A 24,527-nucleotide genomic window follows, 5' to 3' on the forward strand; every position below is an offset into this window, starting at 1 on the left:
GTTGTAGAACTCTTCATTCTTCTTTTTACTGACAATAGATCTTTATAACTTTGGCCATGTTTTGTGGGTCATTGTCCTGCTGCAGAATGACACTGGGACTGATCAGATATCTCTATAATGGTTTACTGTGTGATCTATGAGACTTGCTTGTATTTCTCAGCATTGAATAATCCTTTAATTCTGACCAGATTACCAACACCACTTGCAGAAATGCAGCCCCAAAAGTGCAGAGAACCTCCACCCTGTTTCACTGTTGGCTGAAGACACTCATCCATGTAGCGCTCTCCAGCTTTTCTAAGGACAAACTGCCCCCTGCTTGAGCCAAAAATTTCAAATGTTGACTCATCAGTCCAGAGCATTGCTGCCATTGTTCAGCACCCCAGTCTGTGTGTTTTTGTGCATATCTGAGTCTCTTGTCTGTTTCAATTTAAGAGCAATGGCTTTTTAACAGTAACCCTTCTAAGGCCACTTCAGACAAGACTTTTCTGGACTGCAGAGGTGTGTACTTGGGTTCCAGTGGTTTCTCTGAGTTCAGAGTTGATAGCAGTGCCGGACCTCTTCCGATTTAGAAAGGACATCAGGTTGATGTGTCTCTCATCTGCTGCACTGAATTTCTGGTCTTCAACCTTGCCCGTTTCTTTGTGCTTTTTCAGAATTGCTCAGACAGCATTTTTTTGAAATTCCCATCTGCCGCAAAATTTCTGCTTGGGATAGGTCTTGCTGATGCAGGATGACCACCTTGTGCCTTGATGCTATACTCACTCTTGCCATGGTGTAAGGATTGATGATGTGAAGGTTAAACTGTTATATCTGCCACACCCTCACTTTTTAGTTTGGCTGTCCTTAGCCCAGTTAGATTTGTTCTACACCCGTTTCTGTTTCAATTAATCAGTTTAGTTCATGCAACTCATTATGTCATTGATCATTAGCACCTGTTTGTTATCTTTGTTTAATAATACACTGGGCTATATACCTACAAAATAATCAAGTTTTGAGTGAGTGAGTGAGTGTGAGAACACGAGTGAGTGAGTGTGAAAAAAAGAGAAAGAAAAGAATTCTAGTTAACTGAATGTAAATCTGCTCAAGGAACAATTTAGGCTTCAAATGCACAACTGATCCAGAGGCTAAAATATTGATATTTTGTCAAAGTTTCTGTCTGGCTTCCACTGAATTGTCACTTGTCTTTATTTCAGAATGAGCATAGCAATACAATATCTAAAGGAATGAAGAACAAATTCTGCAATACCACATAATTAGTCATCCCTTTGACAGTAAACAAGAGATGAAGGCAACTATTTGTATACAATTACCAAGTGTCAATAAAAATGCTGTTGGAAAGCAAAAACATGAATTGGTAGTGTGTGAGTCATGTTTTCTAATGTTTAAGACGATGCAAAGTATAATAATCAGTTCCTACTGCTCATAGAACACATGTACAAATAGATACCCATTAAAAGAACTTATGTGCCTAATTAGGATGTCTAAAACATTTCAAACAGACAATTAATGTAGAACAGATACAAGATTTAAAAAAAGTCCCTTTGGTGCAACATAGCTCATACACAGAGTGCCTTCTCCTTCAATGGTTGTTTAAAAAACTTGGTTTATTTCCAATCTTAAGGGACAATGTAACGTGTCACAATTTTCTCCTGAAGTACTGTGATTGTATTGCTATGACGTAGGATCTCTACGGTCAGATGGGAGGTACTAGAGCCTGAGACACACACTGAACATTTTAGGAACAGGTGCTTCCCCTCCGCAAGCAGATAATATATACAGTTGAAGTCAGAAGTTTACAGACACCTGAGCCAAATACATTTAAACTCAGTTTTTCACAATTCCTGACATTTAATCCTAGAAAACATTCCCTGTCTTAGATCAGTTAGGATTACTATTTTAAGAATGTGAAATGTTGGAATAATAGTAGAGAGAATGATTTATTTCAGCTTTTGTTTCTTTCATCACTTTCCCAGTGGATCCGAAGTTTACATACACTTTGTTAGTATTTGGTAGTATTGCCTTTAAATTGTTTAATTTGGGTCAAGCGTTTTGGGTAGGCTTCCACAAGCTTTTCACAGTAAGTTGCTGGAATTTTGTTCCACTCCTCCAGACAGAACTGGTGCAACTGAGTCAGGTTTGTAGGCCTCCTTGCTCGCACACACTTTTTCAGTTCTGTCAACGAACTTTCCATCAGATTGAGGTCAGAGCTTTGTGATGGCCACTCCAATACCTTGACTTTGTTGTCCTTAAGCAATTTTGCCACAACTTTGGAGGTATGCTTGGGGTCGTTGTCCATTTGGAAGACCTATTTGTGACCGAGCTTTAATTTCCTGGCTGACATCTTGAGATGTTGCTTCAATATATCCACATAATTTTCCTTCCTCATGATGCCATCTATTTTGTGAAGTGCACCAGTCCCTCCTGCAGCAAAGCACCCCCATAACATGATGCTGTCACCCCCATGCTTCATGGTTGGGATGGTCCTCTTCAGCTTGCAAGCCTCACCCTTTTTCCTACAAACATAATGATGGTCATTATAGCCAAACAGTTCAATTTTTGTTTCATCAGACCAGAGGACATTTCTCCAAAAAGTAAGATCTTTGTCCCCATGTGCACTTGCAAACTGTAGTCTGGCTTTTTTATGCTGGTTTTGGAGCATTGGCTTCTTCCTTGCTGAGCAGCCTTTCTGGTTATGTCGATATAGGACTCGTTTTACTGTGGATATAGATACTTGTCTACCTGTTTCCTCCAGCATCTTCACAAGGTCCTTTGCTATTGTTCTGGGATTGATTTGCACTTTTCGCACCAAAGTACGTTCATCTCTAGCAGACAGAATGCATCTCCTTCCTGAGCGGTATGACAGCTGTGTGGTCCCATGGTGTTTATACTTGCGTACTATTGTTTGTACAGATGAACGTGGTACCTTCAGGAATTTGGAAATTGCTCCCAAGGATGCATCAGACTTGACATCATTTTCTGACCACAATCCGATAAAAAATTTGTGGGCAGAACTAAAAAAGCGTGTGCGAGCAAGGAGGCCTACAAACCTGACCCAGTTACACCAGTTCTGTCTGGAGGAATGGAACAAAATTCCTGCAACTTACTGCGAGAAGCTAGTGGAAGGCTACCCAAAACATTTGACCCAAGTTAAACAATTTAAAGGCAATGCTACCAAATACTAACAAAGTGCTTGTAAGCTTCTGACCCACTGGGAAAGTGATGAAAGAAATAAAAGCTGAAATAAATCATTCTCTCTACTATTATTTTGACATTTCATATTCTTAAAATAAAGTTGTGATCCTAACTGACCTAAGACAAGGAATGTTTTCTAGGATTAAATGTCAGGAACTGTGAAAAAATGTGTGTGTATATATATATATATATATACACACACACAGATATATACACAAACACACACACATACACACACACACAGTGGCATGCAAAAGAAAGTTAGAAAGTTTGGGCACCCCGGTCAAAATTTCTGTTACTGTGAATAGTTAAGTGAGTAGAAGATGAACTGATCTCCAAAAGTCATAAAGTTAAAGATGAAACATTCTTTTCAACACTTTAAGCAAGATTAGTGTGTTATTTTTGTTTTGTACGATTTTAGAGTGAAAAAAAGGAAAGGAGCACCATGCAAAAGTTTGAGCACCCCAACGGATTTGAGCTCTCAGATAACTTTTACCAAGGTCTCAGACCTGAATTAGCTTGTTAGGGCTATGGCTTGTTCACAATCATCGTTAGGAAAGGCCAGGTGACGCAACTTTCAAAGCTTTATAAATACTCTGACTCCTCAAACCTTGTCCCAACAATCAGCAGCCATGGGCTCCTCTAAGCAGCTGCCTAGCACTCTGAAAATTAAAATAAATGATGCCCACAAAGCAGGAGAAGGCTAAAAGAAGGTAGCAAAGTGTTTTCAGGTAGCTATTTCCTCAGTTCGTAATGTAATTAAGAAATGGCAGTTAACGGGAACGGTGGAAGTCAAGTTGAGGTCTGGAAGACCAAGAAAACTTTCCGAGAGAACTGCTTGTAGGTTTGCTAGAAAAGCAATCAAAACCCCCGTCTGACTGCAAAAGACCTTCAGGAAGATTTAGCAGACTCTGGAGTGGTGGTGCACTGTTCTACTGTGCAGTGACACCTGCACAAATATGACCTTCATGGAAGAGTCATCAGAAGAAAACCTTTCCTGCATCCTCAAAATTCAGCGTCAGAAATTTGCAAAGGAACATCCAAACAAGCCTGATGCATTTTGGAATCAAGTCCTGTGGACTGACGAAGTTAAAATAGAACTTTTTGGCCGCAATGACCAAAGGTATGTTTGGAGAAAAAAGGGTGCAGAATTTCATGAAAAGAACACCTCTCCAACTGTTAAGCATGGGGGTGGATCGATCCTGCTTTGGGATTGTGTTGCAACCAGTGGTATGGGGAACGTTTCACTGGTAGAGGGAAGAATGAATTCAATTAAATACCAGCAAATTCCGGAAGCAAACATCACACTGTCTGTAGAAAAGCTGAAGATGAAAAGAGGATGGCTACTACAACAGGATAATGATCCTAAACACACCTCAAAATCCACAATGGACTACCTCAAGAGGCGCACGCTGAAGGTTTTGCCATGGTCCTCACAGTCCCCTGACCTGAACATCATCGAAAATCTGTGGATAGACCTCAAAAGAGCAGTGCATGCAAGACGGCCCAAGAATCTCACAGAACTAGAAGCCTTTTGCAAGAAAGAATGGGTGAAAATCCCCCAAACAAGAATTGAAAGAATCTTAGTTGGCTACAGAAAGCGTTTACAAGCTGTGATACTTGCCAAAGGGGGTGTTACTAAGTACTGACCATGCAGGGTACCCAAACTTTTGCTTCAGGCCCTTTTCCTTTTTTGTTATTTTGAAACTGTAAAAGATGTAAATAAAAAAGTAATCTTGCTTAAAATAGTAAAGAATTGTGGCATCTTTATGACTTTTGGAAATCAGGTCACCTTTTACTCACTTAGCTATTCACAGTAACAGAAATTTTGACCTGGGTGCCCAAACTTTTGCATGCCACTGTATATATATATATACACACACACACACATACATACATCAACTATGTATAAGATAAAGGTTCAAAGACCGTATTCTTGGGCACCAGTAGAATGTCAAGACATTTTTGACATAATACTCCATGCTGTCAATGTTAATTCACTTTTTAAAAGAACTGAGATTTTAAAATTCTCAAGTCATTAGAAGGGACCATCCATTTCGAATTCCCTTCTCAGCAACCATGATTTTCTATATGCAATAAGGGAACAACTGACAATAATTGTATGAGGGCTTGCCAGTCAAACGTGCTGAGATACAGATTAAAGATATGTGCCTTTCATGAGGCTGTTATTTCTTTCTGTTTGTTTCTCACCAAGAATTAAAATAGTTTTTGTTAAAATTTTATCAGATGGCTTTCTCAGTTATCTTGTAAGAGTGATTACTTAGCTGTGTGCATAGCCTTACAAATCCTGCTAAATTAATCGCTAGTTTAATCAAGTTAGTTGTATTAATAGTCATAGTCATACTTTATTGATCCCGGGGGAAATTGGTTTTCGTTACAGTTGCACCATAAATAATAAATAGTAATAAAATCATAAATAGTTAAATAGTAATATGTAAATTATGCCAGGAAATAAGTCCAGGACCAGCCTATTGGATCAGGGTGTCTAACCCTCCAAGGGAGGAGTTGTAAAGTTTCATGGCCACAGGCAGGAATGACCTCCTTTGACGCTCTGTATTGCATCTCGATGGAACTCGAATGTTGCTTTTTGAAGCAGATTGTGGATAGATGCCCAGTTAAACTCCTGAGAGGAAATTGAGGCCAGAACTACACAAACCATCTACTGATGCATATTGGAGGGTATCCTTACTGGTTGCATTAGGCCTAGTATGGAAACATCAAAGCCCAAGAAAGGAAAAGCCCATAACAAGCCCATTTTATCAATGGCAAAGCCCTCTTCACCATGGAGCACATCTTCAAGGATGCCACCATAAGAAAGCAGCATCCATCAAGCACTTTGCCCATTCAAGCCATGCATTTTCCTTGCTACTGCTGCCAGGAAGGAGGTACAGGAACTGTTGGTCCCATACAATCAAGTTAAGGAACAGTTATTACTCTTCAAATATCAGGCTTCTAAACCAGTGAGAGTAACTTCATTCACCTCAAAGCAGAATTGATTCCACAACCTATGGACTCTCAAGGAGTCTACAACTTAAGTTCTCAGTATTATTAATTAATTATTATTCATTTTTGTATTTGCACAGATTGTCTTATTTTGTACATTGGTTGTTTGTCAGTCTTTGTGTGCAGTTTTTCATTGATTCTATGAATGTGTTTGTTCCACTGTGAATGCCTCCAAAACAATGAATCTCAGGATACTATATGGTGACGTATGCATACTTTGATAATAAAATTACTTTGAACTTTTTATAATGACAACCAGAAAGGAAAAGATATAAAGAGTGGAATCTCATTCTCACTTGGATACATTAACCAATTAACTTGCTTCATTTTGATTCTTTTCAATGAAGCCTCTTTTCCATTCTATTTCTCTTTCAGTCCTGATTTCGTTCTAATTTAGTGTATACTGTTCCATTATTTTTCACTCTTAAATTCATTGGTTGATGAGATAGACCTGGCTACTTCCCTACCCACACACTTCATCAACATATATTTCAAAAGTGGGCCAGACAACAAAATGCCCTTCTCAGGCAAACTAAATGTTAACATCCTCTGGCGGTCCTGAGCAAGAAATTACCAGGCTTCAACGAGTTCCAAATGATTTTACAGTGATCACTCACCCAATGAAAGCTTCAAGAAGGTGGTTTTGCTTGAATCCAGTTAATGTGTCTTCTGGAACGACTGCCAGTAAGTTAGAAAGCAAGCTGCATACAGCTGACAAGAACTGAGGAGTAACAACTGCACATTGCTCCGAAGCAGGTTCAGAATCACAGGAATTCTCACTGTGAAGTGATATTGTAATCTCTGAATTACTCTGACCTAAAAAACAGAAAGATGAAAACATAGCATTCATATGAAGTGGAAACAATAGGCAGTAAACAATGCCTCATTTGCCTCACATATTTCTCTACTATATTGTATTGAAGAATCTAAAGAAAATTGGTTTACAGTTATAATTCTTTTTGCAGTGTCTTCAAATTAACCTGAATACAATAGAACTCCACAAACGCACATGGTGTGGTCCAGGACACAAGTGTCTGTCCTGGGTTCAGCGTGCAAATGCCATTACAAAGTAGGTACAGCAGTGCCCCTACTTGAAGATTCAGCATATCATCTAAAACTTTGACAAACTTCTTTGACAAACCACAGTGAAGAGCATACTGTCTAGTTGTATCACAACTTTGAAAGGAAAAGCCTACAAATGATAGTGAACACTGCCCAGTCCATCACAGATAAAGACCTCTCCACTATTGAACACATCTACAAGGAGAACTAACACAGGAAAGCAGTATCTATTATCATGGATCCTCACCATCTGGGCCATGGTCTCTCACTGCTGCCATCAGAAAGGAGGTACAGGAGCCTAATGTTTCACACCTCCAGGTTCAAGAACAGTTACTAATAGTTAACCATCAGGCTCCTGAACCAGAGTGGATAAATTCGCGCACCCCAACACTGAGGTCTCAACTGATTTTACAATCGATGGACTCACTTTCAAGGACTCGACAACTCCCGTTCTCAATATTGTTTACTTATTCAGCTATTATTATATTGTTTTTCTTTTTGTATTTGTACAATTTACTGTCTTTTGCACATCGGTCACTTGTCCATTTTTGTGTGTAGTTTTCATTAATTCTAATGTATTTGTGAAAATAAAACACAATAGAATCAAGAAAATAAATCTCAGAACAGTATATAGTGACATATATGTACTTTGATAATAAATATACTTTGAACTTTGAAATAAAATTTGCACCCCACCAGCTTCTCTGCTTTCTTGTAAAATTGATTTGGCTGCAACTATTAATTTAAAAAATGCAAATAGATTCAGGAAATTCATCAAAAGAATATTTGAATACTTATGCAAAACTCTACAATTTAAACTAACAAATATTAATTAGGAGCAGCACATAAAATGCTGGAGGAACTCAGCAGGTCAGGCAGCATCTACGGAGAGGAATAAACAATCGATGTTTTGGGTCGAGACTGTTGATCGGGTCGAGACTGTTGATCAGGTCCTTCAATTTTCCCCAACGACATGACTGGAGAGTGTGTCCTGAATTTTCTACTATCTTAACTTGGTAACAAGCAGATCCACAGCCATAAGAGATACAGGGGAAGCTTATTTACTTGAACCTGTTAGAAATTTAGCAGCCTTATGGCAAATCACAAGCACCTTTTCCTATGGACCTCACCAAGCTCACTATTCTTTTTATGTTATGTATTTTTTATTTAATAGGTGTTAAATAGGGGGGGTTTGTTGGGCAGGAAGGGCCAGTTCCACCCTGCATCGCTAAACAGGCAACAATCACCAGAGTTTATAGAGAATGGTGCAAAAAAACAAAAAAAACATCCAGTGACTGGCAGTTCTGTGGGCGAAAACACTTCGTTAGTAAGAGGTCAGAGGAGAATGGCCAGACTAGTTCAAGTTGACAGAAAAGTGACAGTTATTCAGACAACCACACATTGCAACAGTCGTGTGCTGAAGAACATCTCTGAACTCACAGCCCGCCGAACCTTGAAGTGGATGGGCTACAGCAGCAGAAGACAGCACCAAGTTCCACTAATAAAGTGGTCATTGAGTGTACAGTAAAATACTGGTGACTCCTTGGTTTGGCCTATGGTGAGACAACTGTGCTCAAGGCACTCCCAGCTGTTAAATTCTGGCATGGGAATGAAAAGTTGTAGGCACTTTGTGGCTCACTTAGTAGGATGGACTCAACTGTCTTCTGGCCAAATATAGTCAGAAGACCATAGGTTATGCACCACCGTGGTAGACTAAATTATAGCCTGTAACTTAAATGTAGGCATACGTGGAATGCATTTCTTCTGCTGCTCATGGATACAAGATCTGAGTTGCTAGATCTGTTCTGTTCTGAATCTATCCTATTTTGGATAATGATAGCATCAAGTATGATGATCCCTTCCTATGTACAAAGGACCATGCTGTTATTAATAGTGCAAACTTTATAGCTGGAACAGTAGGTTTTGTCCCGCGTGTTCACCTTCTCACTCACTGCCTCAGGCCTAGGGTGGCACAGTACCACAGCAGATAGCATAATCACTTCAGAGCGCCAGAGATCACTAATCGGGGTTTGATTGCCACCACTGTCTGCAAAGGAGTTGGTAAGTTCTCCTTCTTAATTGCACGAGTTTCTCCCAGGTGTTCTGGTTTCCTCCCACATTCCAAAGACATACAGGTTAGGCTTTGTAAGCTGTGAGTGTGCTACGTTGGTGCTGAAAGTAGGGCAAAACTTGTAGGCTGCCCAGCACAATCCTCAGACTGTGTTGGCATTGACACACAATCAAGCATTTCACTGTATATTTCAATGTTTCAAAGTACATGGGACAAATAAAGCTAATCTCTAATTTCTTTAACACATGAGATTCTGCAGATGCTGGAAATCCTAAACAACATACACACAATGCTAGAAGAACTCAACAGATCAGGTAGCAACTATGAAGAGTAATAAATAGTTGATGTTTTAGGCTGAGAAACTTCACCCTCTAATTTTTTTTAAAGTCTGATTGCCTTAAATTTCAGGATCTGTCCCTTTGTTCAATAGGCAGTGTAACAGAGTTAACCAGTAAAGTTTCATGCAGAGAACATCTTGTGACCTTGTTTGGAGCTTCTTGCAGTTCATGTGGTGACTATTGGTTGAGCAAGATAGGGTGGGGGGAGGGGGCTCAAAGGTGGGGCCAATAGTCAAGGGGATCACAGATGGAGGTAGAGGAAGAGGGAATTGGTACTGTAGATGAATGTGAGAAGCAGCAGAGTTTGATCGCTCAGGTGGCTTGGAGGCCAAGAGATTTCAAAGAAGAGGGTTGTCGTAGTGGGAGATTTTAATTTCCCAAATATCGATTGGCATGTCCCCAGAGTGAGGAGTTCAAACGGGATGGAGTTTGCTAGCTGTGTTCAAGAAGGTTTCTTGACACAAGAGATAGATAAGCCTACGAGAGGAGAGGCTGTACTTGATCTGGTAATGGGAAATGAACCTGGGCAGGTGTCAGATCTCTCAGTGGGAGATGTGACGAGAGTACACATAGATTAAGATGTTAACTGTCCTGTGCTGGCACCAGTGGGATCAGCAGTTGGTCTGCCACCTGTTTTCAGGAGAAAGAGAGATAAGGAAAACAATGGAGCAGCATTTGGAGATGTTAATGAAGGGATGGGAGAGTTTAACGGAAGGAGAGCTGTCAAGATCGGCCCCCCCCTTTGAACCCTGAACTGTTTGAAGTGATGGACAGGCGATACCCCAGCAGGGGGATAAAAAGGGACAGGTTCGCTAAGGCAGACACACACGACACCCCGAGGTAACGAGACTCTGGAAGCGGTACGTCTCCCACAAGTCGGTGGGAGGTTTTGGAGGGCTCATCGCGGGACCAAGCCATAGACGCACAGGGTGGAAAGGTACGATCGGCGGGAACCTGGTGTGTGTCTGCCCTTGCCTGGGTGCCAGGTTCACCGCAGAGAAACGATCGTATCTGGAAATGGAGGGGTCATGGTCGATGACCTCAGAAGACATCACAAAGGGCTCCCCCGAAAGCTGACTGCAAAGAATATCGAAGGTCTGTGTGGAAGCCGTTTGAATATTCATTCGTTTTTGCTCTCTCTCTCCTTCCCCCCCACTGTCCATCTCCCACGGCAGTGATTAATGTGAACTGAACTGAACTCAATTGAACTGAACTTTGAGTCACTTTGAAACTGGTCATTTACCCCTAGATGACGATAGAGCTTGATTGATCCTGTTATCCTAATTCTGTGTACATGTGTGTTTATGATTGCTGAACTGTTGCATTTATTATCCTTTTGCTTAGAGTACTGTGTTGCTTGTTTCTTTAATAAAACTTTCATAGTTCTAGTAATCCAGACTCCAACTGAGTGATCCATTTCTGCTGGTTTGGCAACCCAGTAACAGAGAGCATTTTGGAGATGGTGATCACAATTCTATCTCCTTCACCATAGCATTGAAGAGGGATTGGAACAGATAAGTAAGGAAAGCATTTAACTGGAGTAAGGGGAAATATGATGCTATCAGGTGGGAGCTTGGAAGTATAAATTGGGAAAAGATGTTCTCAGGGAAATGTACGGAAGAAATGTGGCAAATGTTCAGGAGATATTTGCATGGAGTTCTACATCGGTATGTTCCAATGAGACAGGGGAAGGAGCCGTGGTGTACAAAGGCTGTTGTAAATCCAGTCAAAAAGAAACAAAGAGCTTATGAAAGGTTCAAAAAGCTAGATAATGATAGAGATCTAGAAGATTATAAGGTTAGCAGGAAGGAGCTTAAGAAAGAAATAAGGAGAGCCAGAAGGGGCCACGAGAAGGTCTTGGCGGACAAGATTAAGGAAAACCCCAAGGCATTCTACAAGTATGTGAAGAGAAAGAGGATAAGACGTGAGAGAACAGGACCTATCAAGTATGACAGTGGAAAAGTGTGTATGGAACTGGAGGAAATAGCAGAGGTACGTAATGAGTACTTGGTACTTTGTTCAGTATTCACTATGGAAAAGGATCTTGGAGATATTAGGGATGATTTACAGCAGACTGAAAAGCTTAAGCATATAGATATTAAGAAAGAGAATGTGCAGGACCTTATCGAAAGCATCAAGTTGGATACGTCACTGGGACCGGATGAGTTCTACCCCAGGCTACTGTGGGAGCAGATTGTTGAGCCTCTGGCGATGATCTTTGCATCATCAATGGGGACGGGTGAGGTTCCGGAGGAATGGAGAGTTGCGGATGTTGTTCCTTTATTCAAGAAATGATGAAGATGGACGTGAAAGCACAGAGGAACATCTGGAAAAATTTCTGAAACGCTCGTTCGCTGCTGTCGTTACTGCGCGGTCGGGAATCTTCCAGAGGGTAGGCCTCAAAATCCCCGGCTTTGCCAGCTGTTGGCGACAGAGAAGGAGGTCGAATCGTTCGGATAGTGATGGTGCTCAGTACTCGGTGTCGGAGAGCTGATCAGAACTCTAAGTTTTCGGATGACTTAGAGTCGGACTGTGGTCAAGTATGGCAGGGAGAGTTTTCTTTCCTTCTTTCCGTCTGCGTGAGATGTGGGACATTTGGGAGACTTTGAACTTTACTGTGCTCATGGACTGTTCTTCATCAAGTTATGGTATTGTTGCACTGTTGTAACTATATGTTATAATTATGAGGTTCTGTCAGTTTTTTCAGTCTTGGTCTGTCCTGTGTTTTGTTGTATCACACCGGAGGAAATATTGTATCATTTCTTAAAGCATGCATTACTAAATGACAATAAAAGAGGACTACGTGTCTTCATAATCTAAAAGAAAGGGAGTAGAGATAGCCCAGGAAATTATAGATCAGCAAGTCTTACTTCAGTGGTTGGTAAGTTGATGGAGAAGATCCTGAGAGGCAGGATTTATGAACATTTGAAGAGGCATAATATGATTAGGAACAGTCAGCATGGCTTTGTGAAAGGCAGGTCGTGCCCTATAAGCCTAACTGAATTTTTTGAGGATGTGACAAAACACATTGATGGAGGTAGAGCAGTAGATGTGTAAATGGATTTCAGCAAGGCATTTGACAAGGTACCCCATGGAAGGCTTATTGAGAAAGTAAGGAGGCATGGGATCCAAGGAGAAATTGCTTTGTGGATCCAGAACTGGTTTGTCCACAGAAGGCAAAGAGTGGCTGTAGATGGGTCATATTCTGCATGGAGGTCGGTCACCAGTGGTGTGCCTCAGGGATCTGTTCTTGGACCCCTACCCTTCGTGATTTTTATAAATGACCTGGACGAAGAAGTGGATGGATGAGTTAGTAAATTTGCTGATGACACAAAGGTTGGGGGTGTTGTGGATAGTGTGGAGGGCTGTCAGAGGTTACAGTGGGCCTTTGATAGGATGCAAAACTGGGCCGAGAAGCGGCAGATGGAGTTCAACCCAGAAAAGTGTGAGGTAGTTCATTTTGGTAGGTCAAATATGATGGCAGAATATAGTATGAGTATCAATGATAAGACTCTTGGCAATGTGGAGGGTCAGAAGGATCTTGGGTCCCAGTCCATAGGACACTCAAAGCTGTTGCGCAGGTTGACTCTGTGGTTAAGAAAGCATACAGTGCATTGGCCTTCATCAATCGTGGGATTGAGTTTAGGAGCCGAGAGGTAATGTTGCAGCTATATAGCACCCTGGTCAGACAGTCATCTCACTATAAGGAAGGATATGGAAACCATAGAAAGGGTGCAGAGGAGACTTCCAAGGATGTTACCTCGATTGGGGAGCATGCCTAATGAGAATAGGTTGAGTTAACTCGGCCTTTTTTCCTTGGAGCGACGGAGGATGAGAGGTGACCCGATAGAGGTGTGTAAGATGATGAAAGACATAGATTGTGTGGATTGTCAGAGGCTTTTTCCCCAGGGCTGAAATGGCTAGCATGAGAGGGCACAGTTTTAAGGTGCTTGGAAGTAGGTACAGAGGAGATGTCAGGGGTGATTTTTTTTTAAAAACGCAGAGAGTGGTGAGTGCGTGGAATGGGCTGCCAGTGACGGTGGTGGAAGCGGATACGATAGGGTCTTTTATGAGACTCCTGGACAGGTATATGGAGCTCAGAAAAATAGAGAGCTATGGGTAACCCTAGGTAACTTCTCAGGTAAGGACATGTTTCGCACAGCTTTGTGGGCGAAAGGGCCTGTATTGTGCTGTAGGTTTTCTATGTTTCTATGAAGAGAATGTTGAAATGCCTTCCCAGGTAATCAATACAGAGAGCAATTATCATTGATGAGTTTGTCCGATCAGTAGATAGGAACATCCAGTGCTGGTGCTGGAGGAATACGGGTAAATATTATGGTTCTCAGGTGACCGAAGATGGCACTAATTGGAAGATCAGATCTTCCAACTTGGATACCTGAACTGATTGGGTCTAATGCATACCTCCTGTCTTTCATGTTCTATTTTCTGTAAAATGGGAGAATTTTAACCTACCTTGAGCTGTCAACCTGTTGATGGGAGATTCAGGAACAAGAATGGGAGATACTGCTGATGCCTGAAGTAATCCATGGAACTCAGATTCAGCAATGGACAAAGATGAGGCTGGCAAAATCTGGAAATTTCACCAAACGGGAAACATAAAGCAACACTTAATACTGTGAAAATATTAATATCATTATCTACATTTGTCTTTCCATTTAAATTGGCCTAGAAATTATTTTGCTCATGGAAAGATATCTTAATGTGATGGTGATTGGTGAAGTATTCAGTGATTTGTCCCAGTGAATTGAAATCTGGCATTGGGACGATCAGGCAGTTTGTAGGGATATGGGAAGGTATGGGAAAGGTGTTGATACCATGAGAGACAAGCATGAAGGCAAGGTGGAATCCTAGCACTGAACTACAGAGCTAGAGACCCACCTCTAATAAATGCCTTCTTCTGCATGACTTGCCTGGAGCAGCCGCTGGCCATCTGTGTGATGAAAAGCCATGGAAGTAGCATAACATACAAAGAACTGGACAGGACTGCATGTGTCCAGTACCAGCATCCATTCAATGTCAGAAGGTCAATGAACAGAAATAATGGATTTTGTAGTCGTTGCTACTAATTTCCAATATTCTTTAACAAAATAATTTTCTCAAAATTTAACTGTGTAGAACATGACCTAATGCATTAAAATTTTTGGTTTGCCAACTTTCCAATCTAAATTAAGCATTAGAAATACAAAATAAACTAGGGTTCAGTGAGTAAACGCTTTCATTGTACATTGAAACTCCCTCACGATCTTATGTCTTGAAGTGTGCAAATCCAATATTAACACAGAAAAATCATTTCTGTAGACATAGAAATACTTCCTAAAAATTCTGGCAGGAAGAATCAAGTAAACTTGTTCTGAAATATTTTTACATTCGTCGATTTGTTACACACCACAGTGCTTGATGTTGATGGAAAACATGACAGCTGACTGTGATTTGACAGGCTGGATGATGCTCTCCAGTACTGCAGTGAGTCAGCATCTGTTGAAAGAAAATGAAACATCACTAGATATCAAAGCCATCTATAAATGTAGCTTTTTACTTTTGAGTGATTTAGGATTATACAAAAAACAAGATTTTGCCAATTGTATAAATACAGTTAATGTACGCTCAGTGGCCACTTTATTAGGTACAGGAGTGGAACCTGGTGTGCTCTCCTCCTGCTGTAGCCCATCTACTTCAAGATTTGACGTGTCTTGGTCATTCAGAGATGCTGTTCTGCACATTTCAAAGATGCTCTAAACACGTGATTATTTGAGTTGCTGTCACCTTCCTCTCAGCTTGAACCACTTTGGCCATTCTTCTCTGACCTCTCTCATTAACAAGGCCTTTTTGCCCACACAGCTGCTGCTCACTGGATGTCTCCTATTTACTTGTACCATCCTCTGTTGTGACAGGGTCCTGAATTACCCCCATGAACTGTGCTCGATTACCCCTATGAACTGTGCTTTGAAGAGAGAGAGAGAGAGGGAGAGAGAGAGAGAGTTATTTAACACCGACATCTTGTTTTTAAGAGAGAGTGAGAGAGTGAGAGAGTGAGAGAGTGAGAGAGAGAGAGAGAGAGAGAGAGAGAGAGAGAGAGAGAGAGAGAGAGAGACAGACAGACAGACAGACAGACAGACGGACGCCAAGACTGCTCACAGTATGTTTACATTTCTACAAGGTCGCTGCCTGCTTGGAAATTCTTAGAGAGAGAGAAAGGAGGAGCTGTTTGAATGACAATTGGTATTCAGCACGGGGAGATAAATAGAAGGCCAGATGATAGACCTCAGACACATGGTTTTGGACACTGGTTGAGCTTTGTTGTGCCCACAGAAAAAGTGGGTTTTGGAGGATCGATCAGTGGCTCTCGCAGTGTGGAGAAGGTGTCACTGGTGGGGAGGTATTTTTTGTGTCCAACCCTCACCTGGGTTGATACCTCCACCACAGAAGAACAGTCCTCTTTTGTTGTGGTCACAGTCGGTGACCTCTAAAGGATTTCGGAGGACAATGGGAAAATCGACAGCGTCAGCTCACCTGAAGACTCAAATCTCTCCCTCTCTCTCCATCACTACTCAACTCAATACCACAAACTGAACTGAACTTTACTCATAAGATCATAAGATATATAAGCAGAATTAGGCCATTTGGCCCATCAAGTCTGCTCCACCATTTAATCATGACTGATCCTTTTTTTTCTCCTCCTCAACCCCATTTCCGTAACCTTTGATGCCATGTCCAGTCAAGGACTTGACAATCTCTGCCTTAAACATACCCAATGATCTGGCCTCCACAGCTCCCTGTAGCAACAAATTCCACAAATTCACCACCCTTTGGCTAAAGAAATTTCTCTGCACCTCTGTTTTCAATGAATGCCATCATTGTAAGACTATCTATTTACTCCTAGACTTGAAGAAGCTTGGTTTTTATATATATTTCCACACTTACCAATATACTTTCTTATATATAATCATTGCTAATCTGTTTAATTTATCTGCAGTTATATTACTGTATTGCGTAGTTACTAATAAATACCATTAGTTACTAGCAATAGTGTTTTCCATTTCTGCTGGTTCTTTAACTCATCATGGGGTACGTAACACTGTAAACTCCAGAGCGGGGATTCTCAACCTTTTTTATGCAATGGACTCTTACCATTAACCGAGGAGTCTTTGGACCCGAGACTGGGAACTCCTGTTCTAGAGACATGAGGTATCTAATAAAGTGGCCATTGAGTGTATGTTCATGATCTTCTGCTGCTATAGCCAATCAAATTCAAGGTTCGATGTGTTGTGCGATCAGAGATGCTTTTCTGCATATCACTGTTGTAACGCGTGGTCATCTGAGTTACAGTTACCTTCCTGTCAGCTTGAACCAGTCTGGCCGTTCTCCTCTGACCTCCCTCATTAACAAGGCATTTTTGCCCATACAGTTGCGGTTCATTGGATGTTTTTTGTTTGTCACATCATTCTGTGTAAACTCTACAGACTGTTGTGCATGAAAATCCCAGGAGATCAGCAGTTTCTGATGCTCAAATCATCCCGTCTAGTACCAATGATACCATGATCAAAGTCACTTAGATCACATTTCTTCCCTATTCTGAGGTTCGGTTTGAACAACAACTGAATCTCTTGACCATGTCTGCATACTTTTATGCATTGAGTTGCTGCCACACAATTGGCTGATTAGATATTTGCATTAACGATGTGTACAGGTGTACCTAATAAAGTGGTCTGAGTGTATATTTACAACCTCATTACTTAAGCTTCATAGATAGTCATTTTGCCTGCTGTTGTCTTCACAAATTGTAAAGACTGTATTGTTCAGTCTATTAGCCTTATCTTAATGATAGCTTTGAAAGCTGGCTCCAGTAAGAATTATACCAAATTCGTAGGATTGACACGGTGGAGTAGTGGTTAGTGTAATGCTATTACTCCACCAGCTAATTTTATCAGGGTTCAATTCCTGTCACCGTCTGTAAGAAGTTTGTATGTTCTTGCTATGACCACGTGTGTTTCCTCAGGTACTCCAGTTTCCTCCCACATTCCAAAGGTGCACGGCTGGGATGAGTGAGCTATGGGCACATTATGTTGGTGCCAGAAGCACGGTGACACCTGCAGGCTGTCCCCAGAACAAGCCTTGCTGACTAGGTGTAAACGACGCGTTCCGATACATGTACATTTGACAAGAAAGCTAATCTTTAACATATATAGTACGTTGACTACACAATTCATTTTGAAGCACACAACTTTGTGATCTTATACTCAAATTAATTCATACAAATGTATGTATTCTGTTTTCAATGAGAACTCAACTTTCCATTCCCAGAGAAATAATCCACCTATTTAAAATGTTTATCACTTACTTACACGATTTCTTTCTACTTCATTAATTTTAATACTATTTTATTAAAAAGACTCCCCCTGGAATGACTTACCTTACCTAATTACTGAATAAAATACCAGTAATTATTTGCCATCTAATGGTAGCATCATCATTATGTTAATGGACAGTGATTAGAGATCTAAACTAAAATTCCAAGGCACAAGTTTAAACTGAATTACAATTTAAAGTCTCAAAATGTGAAGTTGGAACAAAATGCATCCAAGAATATTTTGTGAAAATTCATATGGTTCACTGACGGTCTTGTCCAGTCTGTTAATCAACACAGCTCCATCATTGCAAGATCTGTCTGTGTTCAGGACAAAGAAGCTGGCGGGAAAAATCACTGCGGACACAACCCACCCTGCAGATTGCCTCCTCCGAAAGCTCCCTTAGGGCTATTAAAACAAAAATTACGCCATCCTAAAATTTTCTTTCCCTAGGCAGTTAATCTGATCAACCATTCCGGTTAGTTCTCCCCCCCACCCCCCCCCCCCATTATCCTTGTCACTGCACTGCAGACACTACAAAAAAAACTTTTTATAAAGGTGTTTACAGTGTAAATAAACACTGGTATTGTCTGTATTTATGCACATTTTATTCCATACTCATTCTTTAACCTCTAACTTTATTTTTATATAATTATTTATTCTTTATAATTGTTGAATGTTGTTTTTTGTTGCATGTCGAACCATGATAAACACACCACAGCAAATTCCTAATACACGTAAATACATAAGGTGAATAAAGCTGATCCTAGATGCTTAATATGCAACACAAATCCTCCACAAACAGAACTGAATTTTACCTGTGTCCTGAGATATACAAACAATAAGTCAAACAATGATGTTAACCATGTACAGTCAATTAGCAAAAAATCAGTATCAGGCCAATATACTCAATGGATATGAATCAGATGATGTCAGTCTGTGCAGGTACCACAGTGATCTGGTTTTCCCCAATTATATGAATATTTGGCAAAGTGGGTGATGGTAAAGAAGGAAGTTTTAGGCTGCAAGAAGATATCAAAGGACTAACTGTATAGAATTCAGTCCTGAGGTAATGCATTTAGAAACAGCAAATAAGATGAAGGAATGCACTATTAATGCTTTCTAGGTCACCGCTTTAGGATCATGCATAATTTTAGACATTGATTCTGGAAAGTGGAATTAACCGAAACAGATCTCATTTTACAACACTGTTCGATTGGGCTACAGAAATTTCTTTGCAATTTAACTTGCTTATGCTTGTTTATATAATCATCCATATACATGTGATCATTCTGTGAGTTTTTCAGTTGTTACAGTTGCTCTGGGAACTTCTTGGTTTCAGTGACGGATGTCACATTACTTGAATCAGGCTATTTCATTGATTAATGTTAACAATGCAATTTACTGTTATCAGTGGTCTGGTATAAGAAGACCACACCACCCTTATCTTTCTCTGCTCATCACTATCTCTTGCCTCTCTGTTCATCGCCACACCACTTCTCCCTTTCCTTCCTTTGATATTATAACACTTAATAAAACGATTGTATGCAACATTTTATGCCTCATTCTCAACTTCTGAAGAATACAAAAACATCAGGATCCAACAACATGGATATAACTGGATTCCTTCAATGTTGTAACTTCCTCCAATTCTATACATTTAATGTTTATGAAGTACAAGGTTAATGAAAGCATTGGATATATTGTTAAATTTTGAAAATAAAATATTCTTAAAACTCCTACCTTCAGAAGTGGTGCTGAGCAAAGTGCTGCTCGGTTTTGGAAAGTTCAAATCAAACATGTATCTTCCCAGGTAGCAGTGTTTTGCCATTTGAGCCACATGATCATAGAACTGGCAGTGGTATAAAAGGGCCTGGAGAGCAGGCAGCCCGACTAGAGATAAGCCAGACTCCTCATCATGAACACAGGGGCTCTACAAAAGAAAACATTTCAGGTAAAAATTAAAGCAGAACCATAAATTCAGTGCTTCCAACAGAAAAATGGACCTTTCTTATTGCTTCCGACTTACTAAACACAGTTCATTGTCTTTGGAGTGGTGCTATAAAATGTGTGCTATATAGATTGGCGCTATATTTGTTTAATTGTCAGATGTTATCTGAGTTTAAAGGTTTCAGGAATGAAACCAAGACAATTCACTTTTAGGAGAGTCATTATTCAAATTGAAGTATATTATTTGAATCATAAAGCATTTTAAACAATTAAATTCCTGTTTATCGAGCACCATTAGAGGGAACTATATCGTTCACTCTGTTCACACCAGTTTCTTTTAACTGCCAGATTTGCCAATATGATTGTTCAGAAAGAAATCCCCTATAGTTCTTTATATGGTTGGTAACATAATTTTATCAGTAATTACCACTAAGTACTTTATATGTTGAAATTGGTGGGTGAAAGTTAAATCTGGCACTATGCAGGTGATACAGCAATAAATGTTTAAGATGGCAAGCCATGGTATCTTTGGCATCAACGTTCAGCTTGCAATTCTATTTACGCTGTTCTAAAAGCCCATGGTCCCTCACTGTTCCATCTCCTTTCTTGGATCCAATTACCCCATCTGCAATGCTAAAAGTAATCTGCTCACTGCTCTTGTGTAACCCAACAATATAAACTAACCCCCTCACCTGGATTCACCTAACACTTGCCAGTTTGCACTCCACCTTCTTATTCTGGCTGTTTTCCCCTTCCTTTCTAGTCCTGATGAAGAGTCTTGGCCCAAAATGTCTACTGTTGATAGATGCTGCCTGACCTGTTGAGTTCCTCTGGATTTCCAACATCTGCAGAATCTCTTACGTTAATAATATAAATACAGAATTCCTTCTTGACACTTATAAAAATATACATCAGACTTTAAATCCTCATATTTTGTTTCTTTTTACATTACTTTTACCATTGTTCAGGAAATACTCCAAATGCACATTTAATATCAATTCAGAATCAGGTTTATTATTACTGACGTATAGTATGTCATGAAATTTGTTGTTTTACAGAGGAGTATAGTGCAAGGTATAAAAAATCATAAATTACAATAAGAAATATTTTAAAAAGTAGTACAAAAAGAGAGCAAAAAAGTGATGTAGTGTTCATGGACCATTCAGAAATCTAATGGCAGAGGGGAGGAAGCTGCTTCTGAAACACTGAGTGTGTGCCTTCAGGCTCCTGTATAGCAGCAATGAGGAGAAGCATGTCCCAGATGGTGATAATTTTTGACCTTTCAGCAACTACTTATGATGTAGGCTTCCATGCTTATGCTTTATACTTATTGAAGAGATATTGGCTTTGCAGACTGAGCCGGCATTTAATTACCCATCCTCAGTTGCCCTTCAAGAAGGTGCAGGTGAGCTACCTTTTGGGTACACCTTTAATGTTGTTAGGGAGTGCTTCTCGATTTTGACCCAATGATTGTGAAGTTATAACATATAACATTTCCAAATCAGGATGACCTGTGGCTTGGAGGGCAACTTCCTGTTGGCGGTGTCAGAGAAAGATCTAATCAAGGGATATACTGGGCAACATAGAAACAATAATCCATCACTGGAGGCATGAAGGCCAGTCAGTCAGTGTGCCTGGAGTTTGGGGTCCTGTCAGCACCTAGTCTGAGAGTCAATACGGCAGATCGAAGCCTGAAGGTTGATCAGAAGTCCAGAAGTTGAAGCCCAATGGCTGCACCCGGGACTTGGAGGACCATCCATGTGTTTAGGTAGGTTGGAGGGAGGAAAGGGACTTGTTCTGCTGTTTCTGTTTTGTTGCTTGTTGTATTCTGGTTTGCTGTGCTGAGCATTATGGGTATGCTACGATGGCACCCGAATGTGTGACAACACTCGTGGGCTGCCCCCAGCACACCTTTAGGTTGTGTTGGTTGGTAAGACCAATGACATATTTCACTGTATATTCCCATGTACATGAGACAAATAAATGTGAATTTGAACCATTGTTTTGTGGGTACTTTAAATTTAAAAATTTAGAAGCAATCAAAGCATCCAATGCTACTGAACTAACCATACCCAACAGAATGGAGAAATGAGTGAATTCCAGTATAGGGACACCATGAAGGGAAATGGCCAGGGTTGGGCATGTGAGCTACCAGTTCACATCAACGATGGGGAAATGTGGGTGCCAATGACAGAGTGGATAGGAGTAATGCTATTTACATTGTAAATACATGGTGGCATTTACCTATTTATGCACATTTTATTCCACATCAATAATTCTAACTTTATTTAATATAACTCTTTATAATTGTTGAATGTCGTTTCTTTTGATGCATATCACCCCAACACACCAAGAAAATTCTTAATACGTTTAAATGTATATGGTGAATAAAATTGATCCTTGAATGCTGCGCTGAGTTAAGCGGGAGTTCCTGAGAACGGTGACAATTGTTGGCCGGAGGGTGGAGGGGCAACAGATCAGAGCTTTACTCATGGAAATGGGATCTAGAGAAACAGCAGCATTTGACCCTGGGTCCATAAGATCGGCTTGGGTGGTAGAGGTGAAGGCTATGTATGAGGTTGAGTGAGGGATCTGAAGGGTAACAGATGATTAAACAAATGAAAGGGGACCTAATTCAATGGAGTCCAAGCACCAGGCTAGGGCTTGCTCAGGAAGGCTGCCTTACAGCCCACTGGCATGGATACATTTATAAAGACAAGGCTTTATTTTCAAAAATAAAAAGCACATCACCTATAAGGAAAGACAAAAAGCTATGCATACCTGCCAGCTACAATTTTTGGCTTCCTCCATAGTGGCCGGCATACGAATCATCAGCAGGTTCTGCAGAATAGCTGCTGCCTGAACAGAAATCAGACTATTGTTACATTTCTGTTCCATTATCAAAATTATAATGGCGCCCTCCAGATCCACAGCAATTCATGAGAGTGCAAACAGGAAAGACCATAAAATGCAGCAGCTTATTTGACCCATTCGCCCCATCAATCCACTCTGTCATTGAACTATATTTAAACACCATTTTCCTGCCTTCTCCCCGTAAACCTTAACCCCATACCAACCAAGACTCTAACAAAATCTGCCTTAAATACACCCAATAACTTGGCAATAAATTCCACAGATTCAGCACCCTCTGATGAAAGGAGTTCTTCTCCCTCTCAGTTTTAAAAGGATGTCCTTTTGTTCTGAGACTGTGCCTTCCAGTTCTAAACTCTGGAAAAGGAAGAATCACTTTGTCACCTCAAGTTTCTGAACAAATGCAAACCCTGATATACCAGCGGAGGTGCAAACTGGATCATATTCTTGGACATATTATTTAATTACCGTGACATTTTGAATATCATCATAACGTCAAGTCAAGCCAACATCTAATTCTGTGCAAAATGTGTACTCATTGTTCGTTTTTTTGTTGTTTTATTATTAGTGTCATGTGTACCAAAATACAATGAAAAGCTTGTCCTAAACACTGTGTTTATATAGATCAATTCATTACATAGCGGATTCAGATAGAATAAGGTAAAATAATAATGCACAATAAAGTGTAAAAGCCATCAAAAACATGCAGTGCCAGTACAAACATCAGTGAGACATTACACTTTATTGTGCAGGTAAAGAATAAAATGTAAGATTGCAATGAGATTTGGATAACTAATAAAAGTTATTTGTAATATTTTAAGGATAAATTTCATTAAATTTCATTAAAGCATAGGGGTTATTATTGTTCAGTTCTGTTTTCCAATCAGCAATTTTCAGACAGTTAGTTGTACATTGAGAAGAATGAAGGATTTTATATTGAAACCAATGAAGGGTAGAATCTTAGACATCTGTAAAGGGTGCAAAGTGTGCAAAGGAGAATGAAATAATTGCGACTCCAAATTCAATGCAGCCCAAAAAAATACACAAGGAACACAATAATAAAAAAAGCACAATAAATACATAAAGTAGCTTATATACGAGATTGATTGTATGTACATAAAGTGATGCTAGGCACAGTAGCGTCTGTACATAACGTGACTCCGACAAGAAATGATAAAATAGTGGTGGTGGGGTATGTGGTGGTGTGGTTAGGTTGAAACTTTTTGTAGTTTCCACAGCTGTGCTGACATTGTAACGGGGGATACGAGTGGTACGAGTTATCCTGAAGTCAATAACCATCTCCTTCGTTTTGCTGCCATTCAGAAAGTGGTTACTTGCCTAGCACCAGGCCTCGAGCTCTTCCACCCCTTCTATGTAGGCCTTCTCATTGTTGTTGGTGATGATCCCACCACTGTCATCGCTGAACTTGACAATGTGATTACTCGGTGTTTGGCTGTGCAGTAGTGTGTGAGCAGAGTGTACAGCAGTGGGCCCAGCACACAGCCCTGAGAGGCACCCCTGTTGAGGATGATGGGGAGGGAGGAGTGATTGTATATCCTGACTATCTGAGCTTTGTTGGTTAGGAAGTCCAACACCCAGTTGCACAGTGGTCTATTTAGTTGCACATTGGTTCACTAATGTCCCTGGGGCAAT

At 40.4% G+C, this 24,527-nt stretch overlaps 1 protein-coding gene across 5 annotated transcripts in view; it reads right to left on the reverse strand.

Annotated features, from left to right (window-relative positions):
* rttn (rotatin) overlaps positions 1 to 24,527 on the reverse strand; it is a 255,727-nt gene that overhangs the window by 54,475 nt on the left and 176,725 nt on the right. For all 5 annotated transcript variants that reach the window (XM_072262511.1, XM_072262520.1, XM_072262502.1 and 2 more), the window contains 5 exons: positions 22,785 to 22,862; positions 19,797 to 19,986; positions 15,095 to 15,183; positions 14,161 to 14,278; positions 6,834 to 7,032 (listed from right to left, as the gene is read on the reverse strand). In XM_072262511.1, the coding sequence (XP_072118612.1) occupies positions 6,834 to 7,032; positions 14,161 to 14,278; positions 15,095 to 15,183; positions 19,797 to 19,986; positions 22,785 to 22,862 (674 nt within the window). The remainder of the gene's footprint in view (positions 1 to 6,833; positions 7,033 to 14,160; positions 14,279 to 15,094; positions 15,184 to 19,796; positions 19,987 to 22,784; positions 22,863 to 24,527) is intronic.

Source organism: Mobula birostris, chromosome 1 (genome assembly GCF_030028105.1).
Source record: "Mobula birostris isolate sMobBir1 chromosome 1, sMobBir1.hap1, whole genome shotgun sequence".
Taxonomy (NCBI): Eukaryota; Metazoa; Chordata; class Chondrichthyes; order Myliobatiformes; family Myliobatidae; genus Mobula; species Mobula birostris.